Consider the following 15,735-nt stretch of genomic DNA (forward strand, 5'->3'; position numbering starts at 1 on the left):
CAGCGGATAGTCCGGCCTGTTCTAGGTCACTTCTATTAATTCAATATATTATAGACAAAAATACGGATCCAGTGACAATGTGGGCAGTATAGCTAGCGGAGGAAGGGTCGAATGAATCGGCCGTCTCGCATTGCATCGAAAGAGCTACTTGGGGTAGACGTCGCCAGCCCTAACAGACCACCCAACCTTCCCCTTGGAGACCGCTTCAACAATCTTTGTGGAGTATTGACGTCTTCCATTCTGCTTCGAATGGCCCTCAGGATGCAATCGTTCCTTGCTAGATCCATCGATCTCCTGAGGCTGAAGTAATTCAGTCCGGGATTGACCACAAGTGCATCAACAATCGGGAAATGTCCACCCTTGACTGCCAACATCAATGGATCCTCAGAATATCGATTTCTGAAGCTTACATCAATTCGATCATGGCGTAGCAGCGCCTGGACCATCTCCAAGTCACCGCCACGGGCAGCCATGCAGAGAGCAGTGTCGTGAGTTGCGATCGTGCTTTCATTGATGTTCAGACGTGCGTCTTGTTGCACTAAAAGTCGTACCACATCGAGATGGCCATGTGCAACCGCTCGACAAATAGGCGGATCTATTAAATCCATTCCATTAATCTCCACGCCCGCCATACTCAGTAGACATGCAACCGTGTCCACACTTCCGTGCAATGCGGCAGCAGACATTGATTGAGATCTATTCCTGGCACCGCAAGCAGTGCCGTAAAACTGCAGTGTCCAATCTGGCTGCCGCGTGATGAAGCGATGTAGAAGACCCCTCGCGCCTCCCGTAGCCTCCGATGAAGTTAACATCGATGCCGATCTCGGCCAGTAGCCTTTCGGTTATCTCATCGTATGACAAGTACGTTGACAGCCATAGAGGCGTATTGCCTTCTTTGCCTTTGCAGTCCACATTGGCACGAGGGTAACTCAGGGGCATATTGACCACTTCGAGGCGTCTGCTATGGACGGCGAGATGGAGGGGCGTACCACCATTTAGGTCGTGGGCGTCCAAGTTCAGACCCTTTTGTCCAAGAAGCCGCTTGACAGCATCTACCGACCCATAGGATACCGCATGGTGAAGAGGTAGCTCAGCCTCTTGTGATGATTTGGTACCAAGAAACACTTTGGCCATCGGATCGTTTGAAAAAATCATTTCCATCACGGGTCTATTGAAGCGACATGCCCAGTCCCATGGCGAGTGGCCCGAATCGTCCTGTAGATCAGTGTCGCTGCCACTAGAAAGTAGCAGATGCACGAACTCTATTCTGCCCGCGAAGACTGCTAGGTGGAGCGCCGTTAGGCCGTGTTTGTGCTTGATGTCCACCTGGACGTTGGGTTGATTTAAGACACTTTTGACGGCGGAAAAGGTTCCGTAGTGGATAGCATACCACAGGGCGCTCTCCCGCGCTTGATTTTGAATGTTGATGTCTAGGTCTCCACGACTGAGCAAGAGGTCCCGCACAGCAGCGGAAGAGTATTTGAGCGCCCTCATTAAAGGAGTTTTGCCTCGGTAAAATGCATTGATGTTGGCGTTGTGCTGGAGCAAAGCCTCCGCAAGACCAACGTTGTCGTATATGACGGCCAAGTGCAACAGATTGCTGTTCTGAAATTTGATGTTGTATTTCCAGATGCTGGGCTGCAGTTTAAAATCAAAGTCTTTGCATGATTTTGCGAGGGCAAATAATGCACTACCGTCCAAATACGACACAATCCACAGCAAAAGCTCGTTGGGCAGGTCTCTGATGTTTGGCTGTAATGTATTAGCTCATCGGTAAACTCCGTAAGAACGAATTGAACAGACCATGATGGGACAGCGGATTGAGCTAACGAAATGTAGATGGGGGTGAGGTGAGAGTTGTGAAAGTAGGATATGGGAGGCCTTTATATACTCACCTCAGCCAAATTCCACGGTCAGCTATGAGTGTGGTCTGTCAGTCCGCTGAGAGGTGCGTAGCAATCACAAAGGGTTAACAACAATGCTCAGGCGGAGTTGTAGAATCTCTGCTCTTGGGAACGCCAAAACTGTTCCTGGTAGTGTGTCGATGGCCTGGGAACCGAATCTATCTCTACGTACCCACATCTTGCGTCTAGCGCCATAAGAATAAATCACAACCTATCATGCACTTCGAAATTCTATAGGCAACCCAGAATTTAACCCGGCATTTGTCGACTTTGCTGCTCACCGCAGTAGTCAGTCTGTTCGCTAATGCGTGGTCACCGCGATGGATAGTCAAAAGTGCAGCTGATTGCAGCAGTGGTCTGGAATGATATCCCTTCATGCAGGCCATGACCGGCTGTATACGGCGCATACTGCGTGTGAATGCATTCTTCGACGTACCGACTGTTTCAATGAAGTGTTCCATGCCAGCCACGCAGCCATGTAGGTAAGGAGCCCACGGCGATGGCATATAAAGCTGGCGAGGGAACGCCGCAGTGGATTGCCCAACACCACCACAATCCGAAGCATTTTCTGCCTTTGACGACCACCTCAATAACTACCATGCTGCCTTGGAATCCGTTTCTTGTTTGTGAGATAGAGGTCAGCCCCAATGGCGGTCCTGGCTCTTGTTGCGGGACGACGAAAAAAGGCGAGCCGTGCAAAAACTCGATCAAAGTTGAAGACACCAAGATCGGCCATCAAAAGTTGACCACTCTCGCCAGAGAGCCGTTTGACTTGTTATCCTTGCAGTCGAAGCTCTGTGATATCGCCAGAGACTTCCTCTGCGCGAGATGGCACCGGCAACGGCAGGCCGACCAAGTTGGCCAGCAGTGGTATGAAGCCGCCGTCCGCAACCAGGCGCGAGTACCACATTGCTCCAGAATGGCCTCTCCATCAGTTGTTGTACATCCAGGCCAGCGTCAGACATCGTCAGCCTCCAGACGACGCCCTGCATCAGACAACACTGGCCCGTCACCTCCTCACAGGCTCAGACAAAACCCGCCGGTGGGGCTTTCAACCAACCCCGAGCCAGTGCAGCCATTCAATCCATTTGTGACTTCTGCAATGCTGCGGACGAACAGTGTTCCATGGCGCGTTTCGCCGACCCGACCAGCCATCCTCTCATCGGCAACTAATATCCGGGTGGGTGTCCAAGACTTGACGCTGCAGAGTCTCAGGCCGAGCCAAACGGTCGACAGCATCCACGTCGACAGCATCTACTGTGTGTTCTGCCAGACCGAGGATGAAGACCATGCGGACGAGAGCGTAATCTTACACTGCGGTCAGTGCACATCGCCCTGTCATCTGTCGTGCGCCGAAGAATGGTTGGAAAAGCGAGATACAGGGTTTGGCACGTCATGCTGTGTGTGGTAAGTGTGGATGACCTTATTTCTGAGACGACCAAGATACTGATGACCGCAGCCGAAACGAAGGTGCCCTAGATGCCTTGATTCGCCCTTTACCAATCACCTCATCGGATGCCGAAACTCTGATTGGCGCCTTCGTCTGTGTAGGCAACGCCCGTTCAACACTATGAAGAGGGTTTGCATAGGTTGACAAATACCTGACCCCATTTAGATGCGCCTGCTACACGACATTGATTTGACGACCTTAGAAATCAGCAAGGGGGATGGTAAGAATATTCATCTGCCTCCTTTAGAAGCGAGTCCAATTTAGGTCCCCGGAAACCGCTCTGGGAAAGACTTTACGGGCTTCGAGCCTGCTAAGGTGTATCGCGGGTATATTTGTTTACCTTTGTGCTCAGAGCTCGTAACAACTTTTGCAGTAGCGTTAGTGCTTAAGCATATTGCGAAGCCGGTCTAGCAAATTGTAAATATATACGGAGTGAATATCCTGTTAAAGAAAATTGAAGCATGGGGGTAGACGAAGAAGCAGTACATTCAGGGCCATGATGGAGGCTTGTAGGAAAATCAATATGAGGTTGCTGGGATAAGGCCGTGGAGAAAGTTGGGAGTGCGGTAGTATCAGTGTACCTGGTTGCTAATTTTCAGGATACAAAGAAGCAGAATCACCATTCAGTCGGAAATGTTGTGAGGGTGAAGGCAAAAGTTCGAAAATCATTGAACGCCCGATCCATCTACACTGACTCTTTTTGGATTATCGCTGTGCCATCTACGCAATGGAAAATGGCATCTTTCATTCAGGTGTAGAGTAAACAGAGTTGTTGGGCGGGGATGCTTGTTCTGATAGAATGTACGTTGTGATGCGAGTTGAGAGTTGGTGAGAGTTGGTGAGAGTTGGTGAGAGTTGGTGAGAGTTGGTGAGAGTTGGTGAGAGTTGGTGAGAGTTGGTGAGAGTTGGTGAGAGTTGGTGAGAGTTGGTGTGTTGATGTGTAGATGTGCTGATGTGCTGATGTGCTGATGTGCTGATGTGCTGATGTGTTGATGTGTTGATGTGTTGATGTGTTGATGTGTTGATGTGTTGATGTGTTGATGTGTTGATGTGTTGATGTGTTGATGTGTTGATGTGTTGATGTGTTGGTGTGTTGATGTGTTGATGTTGATGTCTTGGTGTGTTGATGTGTTGATGTGTTGATGTGTTGATGTGTTGATGTGTTGATGTGTTGATGTGTTGATGTGTTGATGTGTTGATGTGTTGATGTGTTGATGTGTTGATGTGTTGATGTTGATGTGTTGATGTGTTGATGTTGATGTCTTGGTGTGTTGTTGCTCAGTGTTGATGTCGATGTGGTGAAATGTGTGTGCCGAAACATCACTGTTGTAGTGAACGGTCGGGCGGTGAAGGGAGGGGTGGTCAACGTCTCATGGAGACAGCGCGGTTTCTTGCCATGTCACCCACGTCATAGAAACTTCAATTGCTTTTTTTGATTCCGCAAGGCAGTTTCCATCCCTGTTGGTCACGCTTGACGTACAGCCTCCAACTCAGTTGAGATGATTTAATCTACAAGTTGCTCAACTATGATCACGCAATATACTGTACGCTCAACAGAACAACGGAGTGTAGAGCCATGTGATGAGGTCTCGCTCGAAAACACGAATCGCGGGCAAACATTAAGGTACGATAGGCTCTACAGTATTCCTTGTGTAGTCAGAGCTGTTTCTCCACATGAATATTGCGTGTCGCTCGAACGTACCTTATGATAAAATTCCTACATGCTAGACACGCGGGGTGATTGGTGAACGAGGCGGCGGCTGAGTTATGTCAATGTATATCTTTGAGGAAATTAATGGGCAATAGGGGATCATAGGATTTGGGTGGGTCAGTGGGTTCCCCAAGCGGGGGAGGAGGGGGGGGTAAAGGACCACGTGCTACCCTTCTTCTCTGTTTTTTGTTGCTAAATGTAGCTTGTGTATTGAGTAATGTTGACTTCAGCTTTGTGTTGTTGACCGTTTCTCTCTCAGTATCAGAGTATTACGTATAGAATGGCTGTCAAATGCGAAGGAGTAATCGCAGAGGCTGCAAACGCAATAGAAAATTGCACGAGGTCAAGACGCAAAGAGAACAATGGCCTGGGTATTCTATTGCGCAGAGCTCTGGCATTTCAACGCAGCAAGCAATGAAGCAGTAAGCGAGTTTGGCTGAAATTCTCCGATTCGAAAGAAGCGGGGTGGAGGTGCTCACAAATCATCAGAAGATCCGCTACGATTGTGGCGGTATGCTACGGCAGACTCCGTGATCTTGTTGACCCATGTGCCTCCCAGAGAGAGGAAAGTAACGACCAACAGCCGACTCCCTCGATGAGGTCGAAAGGGACCGGCAGTCATAAGGCTCATAAATAGGGGTACGAAAATACGCGCAGAATACGAGCAGGAAGAATGAAGCGTTGCGGCGCAGGCTGGAACCTGAACATTCCGAGTCACATCGTAATCGAGAGCGGGCGGGTAGCCCTACAAGGGATAGACCGATCTGCGGAGTTCCGGATGTCGAAGACAAGAGAGAGCGGAAAAGTGATAAACTGAGTAGCGAGTACAGCTAACGTTTTCGGTATTTTTATCCACCAAAAGAAATCGGAAATGCTATTGCCATGTAACGTTGATTGTAGGAACATTCCTAATAATCCTGAAATGCTCGAGGGTGGGCATATCTTCGTACTGAAGGGGACCCATGCCCTGCCGACTGATGTAATAATAGAGTCAGGTGTCGAATAAAGAGGGGCCCTTACATTACTAGCTTGCCGAGTTTTACAGCACCCATTTTGCTTACTCACTTGCTACAGTATAGACGGCTTCATTGCCAAGCCGCTTGCCAAGCCATTTCAGGCTTGGTAAGCCCACAATGGGTCAAATACTGGTCCAACCAGCTAGTTCTAGCAATTACACTCATTCTATGCTATAAGGCCGACCATTGGTCTATCGTAGAACTAGCGCGTACCGTATCTCTTGGAATCGACATCAGGTAAGTTAACTTACAGTGATACAGCAAATGTTTTAACACGCTTGGACAGACCGCTTTTTAGACCGCCTTTAGCAAATCAAAGAGCAAGTTTATATCATCTTACCTTTAAAACATTCCTGCTTAAGTAGATGTTTTTTATAGAAGGCAATGTTTAACTTAATCCGTAACACTTAAGTTTTCCATTAGGAAACTAGTCAGGGGATGGTTTAAAAATCAAAATTTTGACCGGCAGAATCGGAGTAATCAAAGGGGGTGTCAAAACTTTTGCTGCGTCACTGTATGAAATTGTAGGTATGCATAATGACAGGGCGCACGCAGAATGGCGACAATGAATCGTACCTCCATGAGCTTCTATGTTACTGTGATACCGAATACACACTACAAAACAGGCGGTAATGGTGGTTATCCGCTGGATGGCGGGACTGATAAAAGAGTGATAGACGCAAAAGAAACTTCCTGTGTTTGCCTTGCTTTGGGTGGTCATGCTGTAGTCAGTCTGAACAGACACGAGTGATATGGATTTGCCATCCACCAAACCTACACCGTTGATGCTGGAGGCAATTTTTATTGATCTGTTGACTATTGCCTGTTCCACAAATGCCCGCGAGCTACCTTTCCAGCAAGTTACGGTACGCCGAAAGTCTAGGCTGATTTGCAATTTCGACGTCTTGGTCTTGACCGTGAGCGCACGATCGAATTCGGATGTGGACATTCGAACTTATGCCTCATTAGCCGCTCATCGTCGGCCATGATGTAACCATTGAAACTCGCTGGCCTGTCTTTGTTATGTAGGATGACTTCACAATGATGTCTTGCAGTCGTCGCTGTACAAATCGACTGCGAATGGCGGTGCATATTTTACTACTTACAATTTATGTTCTATTGTTTATGCTGCCGGCAAACATGCGCACTACATATTCCTGCAAGTATGAGGTCGACTTGACGCGACCGCCACTCTTCGAAGAGAAATCGAGTTCCAGGGGGTAAGTTGTACATACATATCGAGATACGCGTTCACGGGACCAGAACTAATCCTTAAAGTGTCTCAAAGGCCCGATATGTGCATTATTTGCTTGGAGAAGTTAGATGCGACTTCAGTATGTCGGCAACTTCCATGCGAACATGTGTTTCATCAGCCTTGCATAGATGTTTGGATCTGTAGCAAGGATACAAGGTGTCCCCTATGTCGCAAATCCTTCTACCATTTACGACGACGTAGAAGAGAAGTACTGTCTAATACCAACCATTATGGCGGCGGCGCAGTCCTGAGTATCCGGGACAGCAATATGCAGTACCCACAAGAGGAGTTCTATCAAATATTCAACCAAGCGGCCACAGAGCAGCCTTGAGTATCCGAGACAGCGGTGCGGTTTCTGGAAAGTTGAATTCTCTGCGAAACTGGTGCACAAGAAAAATCAGAAGTCAGCGACAGTGACGGCGTCCGGGCCCAGCCTCCATATCATATTTAATGCAGATGCAGTAAATTGCTGCGGGTACCATAGGGACTAATCCCCGGCTTTTCCGTATTGGGTGCGTGCAGAACCTCTTACCTTGTACGGCCGGAAATTACTGGCTCACCTCCACACATGATTTCTGGACCCGGGTGCTGACAAAGCTGATTACCAGTGTGGATCCTAAATCAACAGTCAACTCGCTACGCTGAATGAAACTCTCTTTGCGATTGGACACTGACGGCCGTCAAGTTTGGGCTTGTGGATCGGTCTGGACCTTTGGAAATCCTTCACTTCTTCTCCGGGCCATAAATAGAACCTCCTTGGACTGGTGTCTCGTGGGTCGTCGCTGGGATCTGCATCGCAGAACCGTACCTGCGTCTGTCTAAATTCACGCGTGGTGTTTGATTGGTCCGACTAGTGCTTCTTGTGTCCAGGGCTTCATCAGAGTGTGATAGTAGCGTTGCAATCTCGCGAGTGGGTGGCGATCACGAGAACCTAGCTCGTGAGCCCTGGTTGCAATAGTTTACATGGCTGTCCTGGAAACTAGGCTCGGTTTGCTATGGAAGGCTTTCCAATAAGCTCTGGACTTTGATTATGCCCTCCCAAAAAAAAGACAATCTTCACCATGTGTTTGAAAGTATGTCAGTATCTGCGGCCAGCGAGTACTGTAGAGATTCTAGTAAAGGCAACATTAGCTGGCTGCGAGTACACAGGAAAGAAACAACATTCAGCGGCGCGGGGCTAGGGATGGACAGGATTGATTCTAGAGAGACGAAAGGATCCCCCAGCCAACCGCAAGTACAGTCCAGCGTTTCTGTCAGCCAGAAAATTTTCAACCTATTATTTTGGCATCTGTTGAAGCACTTCAACCCTCATGAAAGAGACGGTGACCGTGGCTAAAACAGGCAGATGTAGGGTGCCACCGCGTTGAGCGATTTAATTGCAAACTCACTTCAGATTACAAGGCGACCGTCCATCTTTGCGCTGGACACCAGTAAACCTTAGTCAAAAGTTACTGGCTGCGTCGCTCAATTCGAATCTGACATAGTTACCTTACTGTACCAGCGACGACAAAAGAGACACGGATTCAGCTCAGTGGAGCCGCGTCGCGTAAGGCGGAGATTGTTGACAGAAAACGCAACTCGTGGGGCTGGAGCAACTGACAAATCTCTGTGCCTGTTAGCTTGACCCTGGGAATCAAAATGTTGGCCCTGGGAACCTCAAAAGCATTTCTAGGAGCGGTCTATCCCCTAGGAGCCACAATTTAGCTTCTGGGGCTATTTCTAATCCCTAAGAAAACGAGAGCTACCCCTGGGATTTTCACACTACGTTCCTGACTGCATACGAAACTGGCTCCGGGAATCCATTGGCTAAACCTGTGAGCTGTGGAGCCCCTGGGAGCTTACTTTAGGGTCCTAGAGTCACTATACTGCCTTCCGAGATCGCAGAAGCTCTCACAAGACATCTTCACTAATCCTGCGCACAAATCTGCGTCATTCGATCACTCCCAGGAGCCGCAATTACGTCCCCAGGAACCAAGAAATTGTCAAAGGAATGTGGCTTTGATTCCTCGAGGTGACGGTATTAGACCCTAGAAGCTACATCCGGTTTCCTGGGTGCGACGTGGCTCCTAGAACCTACTTCTTTGCTCCCAGAAACGTTTCAGAGGCCTCCAGGGGCAATAGAGCTCCCACGGCCAAGGCAGTGTGTTCCTAGCACAGATATAACCGCCGACAGGAACGTGACCGATGCTTGATAGTGATGATGGATAGTCCTACAAGCTACGTACGATTTGTTGCGGCTATGGTATTCCCAGAGTCTCCATTTTGAAGAATTTACGAACACCAAGTTTGATGGATGTTTACGCAGAGCAGATCGTTGGCCGACGGCCCCGCAGATGTGTCCGATGTCTTGGGAGTAAACCAGCTCCTGGAATCACCCTGAGCTCCCAGAGTCTGCTATATTTTTAATAAGTGGCATTAGGTGCTCTGTGATTGGATCGGTCGCTGTATATACCATACTAGTGCACTTCGGGGAAGAGCGGTTGACCCGGACGTGACGTCGTGGGTGAAGAAATACATAAATACATGCTTCCCGTCCAACCACTTTCATATCTTCTCTCCGTGATATCCTCCCACATATCCTCCCACAAAGTAGCCCCTCATCGCTTGACCCAAAATTCAAGTGCTTGTGATCTCTTCCGTCAATGCCGATCCATTTCACTTCAGAGAACCGTTATCTCCAAGTGGGGGTCAACCATGGACATTTATCCGTGTACCGAACCAAGACCAGTCATTCACCCCCAAGACAATTTGATTTCAGATTCGGAAAAACATATCGATGCTGCTACAGCAACAGCTTTGGATCATGCTTTGAACAAAGCTCAAAGATATCTAGACATGGTTCAGGACACAGCATCTCAGAATACCCAAATTGTTGGAGTTGCGGAACGCCTTGGCAACCTGCTTCTGAACCTGCAAGGCCTCAACGCTAAGCAGTAGGGTTCTCTAGACGATGGTGTACTATCCTGTGTCTTTTCACTCTTATATTGCTGCCGCGCGGAATACTACGAGCTCGAATCTACTCCGCTAGCAATGTCGTCGCTACGCGATGGCCTTGCCGCCTGAAATTTGGCTCTTCAATGTGTGCATAGCGTAGCCTTGACGTATGTCCCATCTCCTACTTTCCATAATTTTAACCAAATCGCTTTCTAGTAACCAGGACCACAAGTGATCAGTATCTTCACAGCAGAAAGCACAGAGGCCATAGAAGAAGTCGGCAACAAAAGATTCGAAATGCGAACCGAATGAGCCCAGCGATATACCATTCTCAGGCGGTCCTCAATTTATTCAAGGACACTCGTGAGCACGGCGGCATCTGGCGACATGCTTGTGAGATTCAGCGGAGGAAACCGTGGTATTCAGGTCGCTGCGTATCATGGAAGCATGGGACACTCAAATTTTCCTCTCTAGAAGCCCCAGCAGATTTGACGAAATTTTGCATGCTGTGCATCCGGATATGCTGCTCTGGATGTCTATTTGCTGTTTGTACGGACAGAGACAGAAAATGGGCATAAAACAAGGAAAATGTCAGGATGAGGAATTGATGTACTGGCTGGTACTGAACATGTCCAATAGAATCAGGTGATTGATTGTAGGTGTTTAAAGATCGGTTGAACGATCTCAGGGGTCTATACAAATAAGCTTCGGCGTGTTACAACACCGTCCTTCCGAATCTGCCCGGAATACCGTACAAATACTAGTGGGAATTGGGTGATCGATGAATAAGCGTCCCAAAGGGTCCTAGTGGTATTTGACCACTCTCTCAGTTCGTCACACCCCCTCAGCGTTTGCACAATTCCCAACAACCTCTGCTAATCTAGCAGATTTCCAATATCCTCCATGCCCATCAATTGGATAAATTCTGTGTGCTTCTGGCGCGGCAGTAGCTTAGTGAGTCCGTCCGCAGCCATACTTTTCGTTTCGGTCCATCTGATGAGAATCCTGCCTGCTTGGACCTCCTGACGGAGCCAATGGTGGTGGATATCAACGTGACGTAGCTTTGTCCGCAGCTGAGGAGCTTCCTTGATGAGAAGCCGAATCGTCTGTTGGTTATCGCACCGGATAGCAAGTTCGTGCTTTGGATCAAAGCGAATAGCTTCAAAGAGACGTTTCCACATGCTCATGGTCCTCGCAGCCTCGGAGATCGCTAGCAGCTCCGCTTCGGTAGTACTAGTGGTCACCGTACGCTGTTTACCAGCCCTCCAGTCAACAGGTCCGCCAAAGATTGTGCAGAGATATCCCTCCGAGCTCTTCCGATCCGGGTTATCGGCGAACGAGGCATCACTAAAGAAAGTGACGGCTTCATCATCATCGGATCGGCGCGGCCGATAGGTGAGAGCGAGGAAACGTGTGTGGTATAAGTAGGATATCACGCGGTTGATCGCTTCGAGATGCTCCGGTCCCGGGTTCGTGAGGAACTGAGCTAACGTGGAGGTGGCTTTGGCTGCATCTGGCCGTGTGATGGTAGTAGCATACTGTGTGGAACCCACCTTCTCCTGGTACTCATGAATTTGTTCCTTTGTGGCCTGCCCAGCGTACGGCTTCAACGTAGCTGGTGCCTGGGGTGTATCAAAGCGACGATGGGTGGTCAGGTGATATCTGCTTGCCATAGAGGAGATGTATGAGTCCTGACAGAGCCAGAGGGCCATCTGCTGTCTGTCACGGACAATACGGATCCCTAGGAACCACGCAGCTTCGCCCATGTCTCTCAATTCCCATGTGCTGTTAAGTTTCTCTTTGATCTCAGCCGCGCGCTGGCGCTGAGATGGGTGATTGACGATGATTATATCGTCTACATAGAAGAATACGATGATGCCGTCCGATGCGAAGAGACAAAGATCTTCTTGAACGACTGTGAGACCTAGCTTAGTCAAGACCTTTGTGGCCTCACGTTGCCAGAGCCTTGGGGATTTCCGTAGGCCGTAGAGAGCTCTGAGGAGCTTCCAGCAATATCCAGACTGCCTAAACCCCTCGGGCATCTCCGTTATCACTGTTTCATCCAGTGTGCTGTTAAGGAAGGCGTTGACAGCATCAAATTGGTGTGTATCGAGGTCAAACGCAGCGACCAGAGCGAGAACGGCGCGGGCCGTACGGGCAGCGAGGGTAGCTGAATACTTTTCTTCCGTAGAAAGCTTCTGAAGATCTCCTCGGACACAGATTCTCGCCTTCAGCTTCACCAGATATCCATCACTATCGAACTTATAGTTAAAGACCCACTTTAGTGGGAGCACCTGCACGCTGCGGTCGTTCGGACGCTGTATGACCTCAAAAGTGCCCTTCCGTTCAATTGTTTTGACCTCGAGGCCAGCAGCTGCTAAGAAGCCTTCGTTGAATGGATGATTCATCATCTCTCGCCAATTCTGAGGCTCCGAAGGTAGCTCATCGCGGTGTGTTCTTGTATGTGAATGAGATCCATTGAGGCCGGTTGCAAAGGCAGCGAGTACCCCCTCTTCATTTTCCTCGTCGTCCGCTGAGAAGGCTAAATTGCTGATATCTCTAGATCTTCGCTTGCGTGAGCCCGACACGATGTTGCGAGACGAAACATCTCCCACTATATCCCTGGGCGCAGTACGAGTCTCTCGGGTAAGTGTGGCTGCCGAGAGCTCTCTCTGAAGCTGTTCAGCGAGTTGATCTTGAGAATCATGGTCTGGTGGTGCCGGGAAGGCTCCTGGGATTGATTCTGGTGCCGTGCGAGGATTTGAGGTCTGCACTGGCTGAACGGACGGCGTGGGCGACGGTGATATCATCTGCTGAGGCTCCGCTGGCTGCGAAGGGGCTATTTTCTCTTTGGAAGGCTTAGTCAAGCTCTGTGGCTCTGTTCCCTGTGAGTCCGCGATGTTTCCAACTGGTTGAGGTATATCCAGGCTTATTTCAGTGGTGCCCTGGTCAGTATCCTCGTCTCCAATAGCCCATGGCATGGTCTCCAATATATCGCGGACCGGCTCCTTCTCTAGCTCTCGAGCATTGAAGAACACGTTCTCATCAAAAACAACATCTCGCACTGATCGTACAGCTTCTCTGCGGGGAAACCACACCCTCCAGATGTTCGAGGCTTCATAGCCAACGAGATAGCCTATCTCGGCGCGTGGCTCCATCTTCGCGGCGTTCGGAATAGCCTGCTTCCGCACGTACGCTCGGCAACCGAAGATCCTCAAGTTTGCGAGGTTGACACGCTGTTGTGGCTGATTGAAGAATGCCTCTTGGTAAGGGACTATCCACCGGCCGTCTGGTAGCTTCGTGGGCGATCTGTTGATGATCCATACAGCAGCTCTAACAGCTTCAGGCCATAGATTCTTAGGGAGGCCTGCATCGGCTATTAGAGTACGAGCCACGGTGATTATCACCCCCCCAGATCGCTCCGCGAAGCCGTTCTGTTCCGGGGTGCCCACTACACTATGCTCAATGATAAAGCCTTCATTTGACAAGAAATCTTCCACCGTACGCCCAGCAGAGCGTTCGTTATCATATCGGAAGGCACGTATCGGAAGATTCCACTGCTTCTTAGCTAGTGCGACGAACTGACTAACCGCATCTTGACAGCCGTTCTTCTTCTCATGGGTATAGGCCGCGTGGAGGCGTACGCCTTCGAGGTAGAAGTGTGTCATCCAGCGATCTCCGTTATACCCTGGGTCAATTTGAACGAGATCGAAGTGGATACGACCATACTTGCCGTACGGTGTGCCAGTTGTCCTTCGAGAGATTTGGCGTTTAGACTTTGTTAGCTGACAGACTTCGCATTTCTCGGGATTATCGTGATGATTATCTTCGCAGATTCTATCAATTTTGACCCCATCAACCATCTCCGGCAGCTTCTCAATCTTCTGGTCAAAGGCGTGGCCCAACCGACGATGCCAGCGCCTCGCTGAAGCTGCTGAGAGGTGAGGCTTCTCCGAATGCCGTACGGAAAACGCTGCTCGGTGGTTCGGGTTGTAGATGACTGTGTATAGGCCGTGATGTCTCTCTACCTTAAGAACAGCTTCATTGGCTTTGAATATCGCTCTTTCATCAGATTTAAAGCAGAAGCCCTTATCCTCAATCACAGAGAGTGAGATCAAGCTTGTATGGAAGCCGGGCGAGTACCACACGTTGTCTAGGGTGACAGACACCGTAGTGCCTGTACGAGGGTGTTTCCCGGTGATCCTGACCTGCCCATAGCCTATCATCGGTGTCACTGTTTGACCGGTCTTGACGGTGCTTTCTCGCGGCATGTATGTCAAGAACTGCTCGAGATCGTTGCAGATATGACAGGTGGCTCCGGTATCAAGAATCCAGCTATCTTTGAGTGGCTCATCGTCCACTTCTGACGCAGCGATAGATCGAGTATCGTTAGCGAAGAACGCTAGGGACTGGCCCTCTGGCGGTGCCGTACCAGCTAGGTGAGCTGATTCAGCCTTCTTCTGCTGTATTTTGGCGATCTTCTCTTGATCTTGAGGGCTCATCTGCTTGATAAACTCAGGAATCCGTTGAAGAGTACCCTCCCGTGGCTTCCAGCCCTCCGGTCGAAGTGATTCATTGAGGTAGAAGCACGTAGAGTACTGGTGCTGAGGATGAGCGTTACCGCACGGGCATTTCTTCCGGTAGGTCCTCTCCGCGGGCTTAGCCTCCGGTTCACCGTTTAACGAAGCCAGAGCTATCTTTGGCTGCTTCCGTCCCCCGGAGATCGCGAGATCACCCCGGCGGCTACGGTAGCTAGCTATAACCTCATGAAACGTGACAGATTTCTCCTGATCTGCGAGCTTTTCGCGCCAGGCTGTGCACCAAGTATCATCAACCGGTTGTATAGCGTCCAAGAAGTCTCGTATCGCGAAATGGTCTCCGTTAGAGCAGTCAGGTATACCCGCGATCTTGCCTTCTTCGAATAGGCTAACCCACTGGGTCAACCAGTGGTTAGTATCCCCTTGAGGCCTCTGCCTGATCATCTCTCTCCAAGCACGACGAAGTTGCTGCTGGCGATTCTGAGGCTTTGGTTTAAACGTTTCGGATAGCTTCATCAACTTCTTCCGCGGTGAATCCTCGCCCACGACGAGGTAGTGATGATCCGTGGCTAACGAACGGGTGATGAGGCTGTTTAATCGTGACATAGTCTTTAATAACCTCTGTCTGCGCTGATCGCGGCGATCGTACGCTTGAACAGTGAACGTGTATCTCTTGAGCTCCGCATCTTCTAGGTCCATGATATCTCTCTCCCGCTGGCGGTTATCCCGGGGTAACGAGGGCTCTTCCTGAGCCTCAGGCACCTGCAGAACTTCGTCATCCGCCTTCTCAGGATCAAGGTAATCCCACACATCTTCTGCAACAGCCGCTGATTTGATATGGCCTATCCAGACCCTCCACTGCGCTTCCGACTGAAGCTTCTGGTCAAGCGGGACTTGCATCAGATCTTCCCTCGTGATATCGGACAT

General features: G+C 49.7%; 1 protein-coding gene across 1 annotated transcript; it reads right to left on the reverse strand.

The window, feature by feature from the left end:
* Positions 1-14,672: 14,672 nt before the first annotated feature.
* Positions 14,673-15,735, reverse strand: N7506_003283 (uncharacterized protein; the record flags this gene model as incomplete). Its single annotated transcript, XM_056952578.1, has 2 exons — positions 14,673-14,679; positions 14,786-15,735. 2 exons carry the CDS (start codon positions 15,733-15,735, stop codon positions 14,673-14,675), a joined length of 957 nt encoding a protein of 318 aa, XP_056814270.1.

The sequence above is a fragment of the Penicillium brevicompactum genome, assembly GCF_028827555.1.
Source record: "Penicillium brevicompactum strain IBT 35665 chromosome Unknown utg000002l_segment0_segment0, whole genome shotgun sequence".
Lineage (NCBI taxonomy): Eukaryota > Fungi > Ascomycota > Eurotiomycetes > Eurotiales > Aspergillaceae > Penicillium > Penicillium brevicompactum.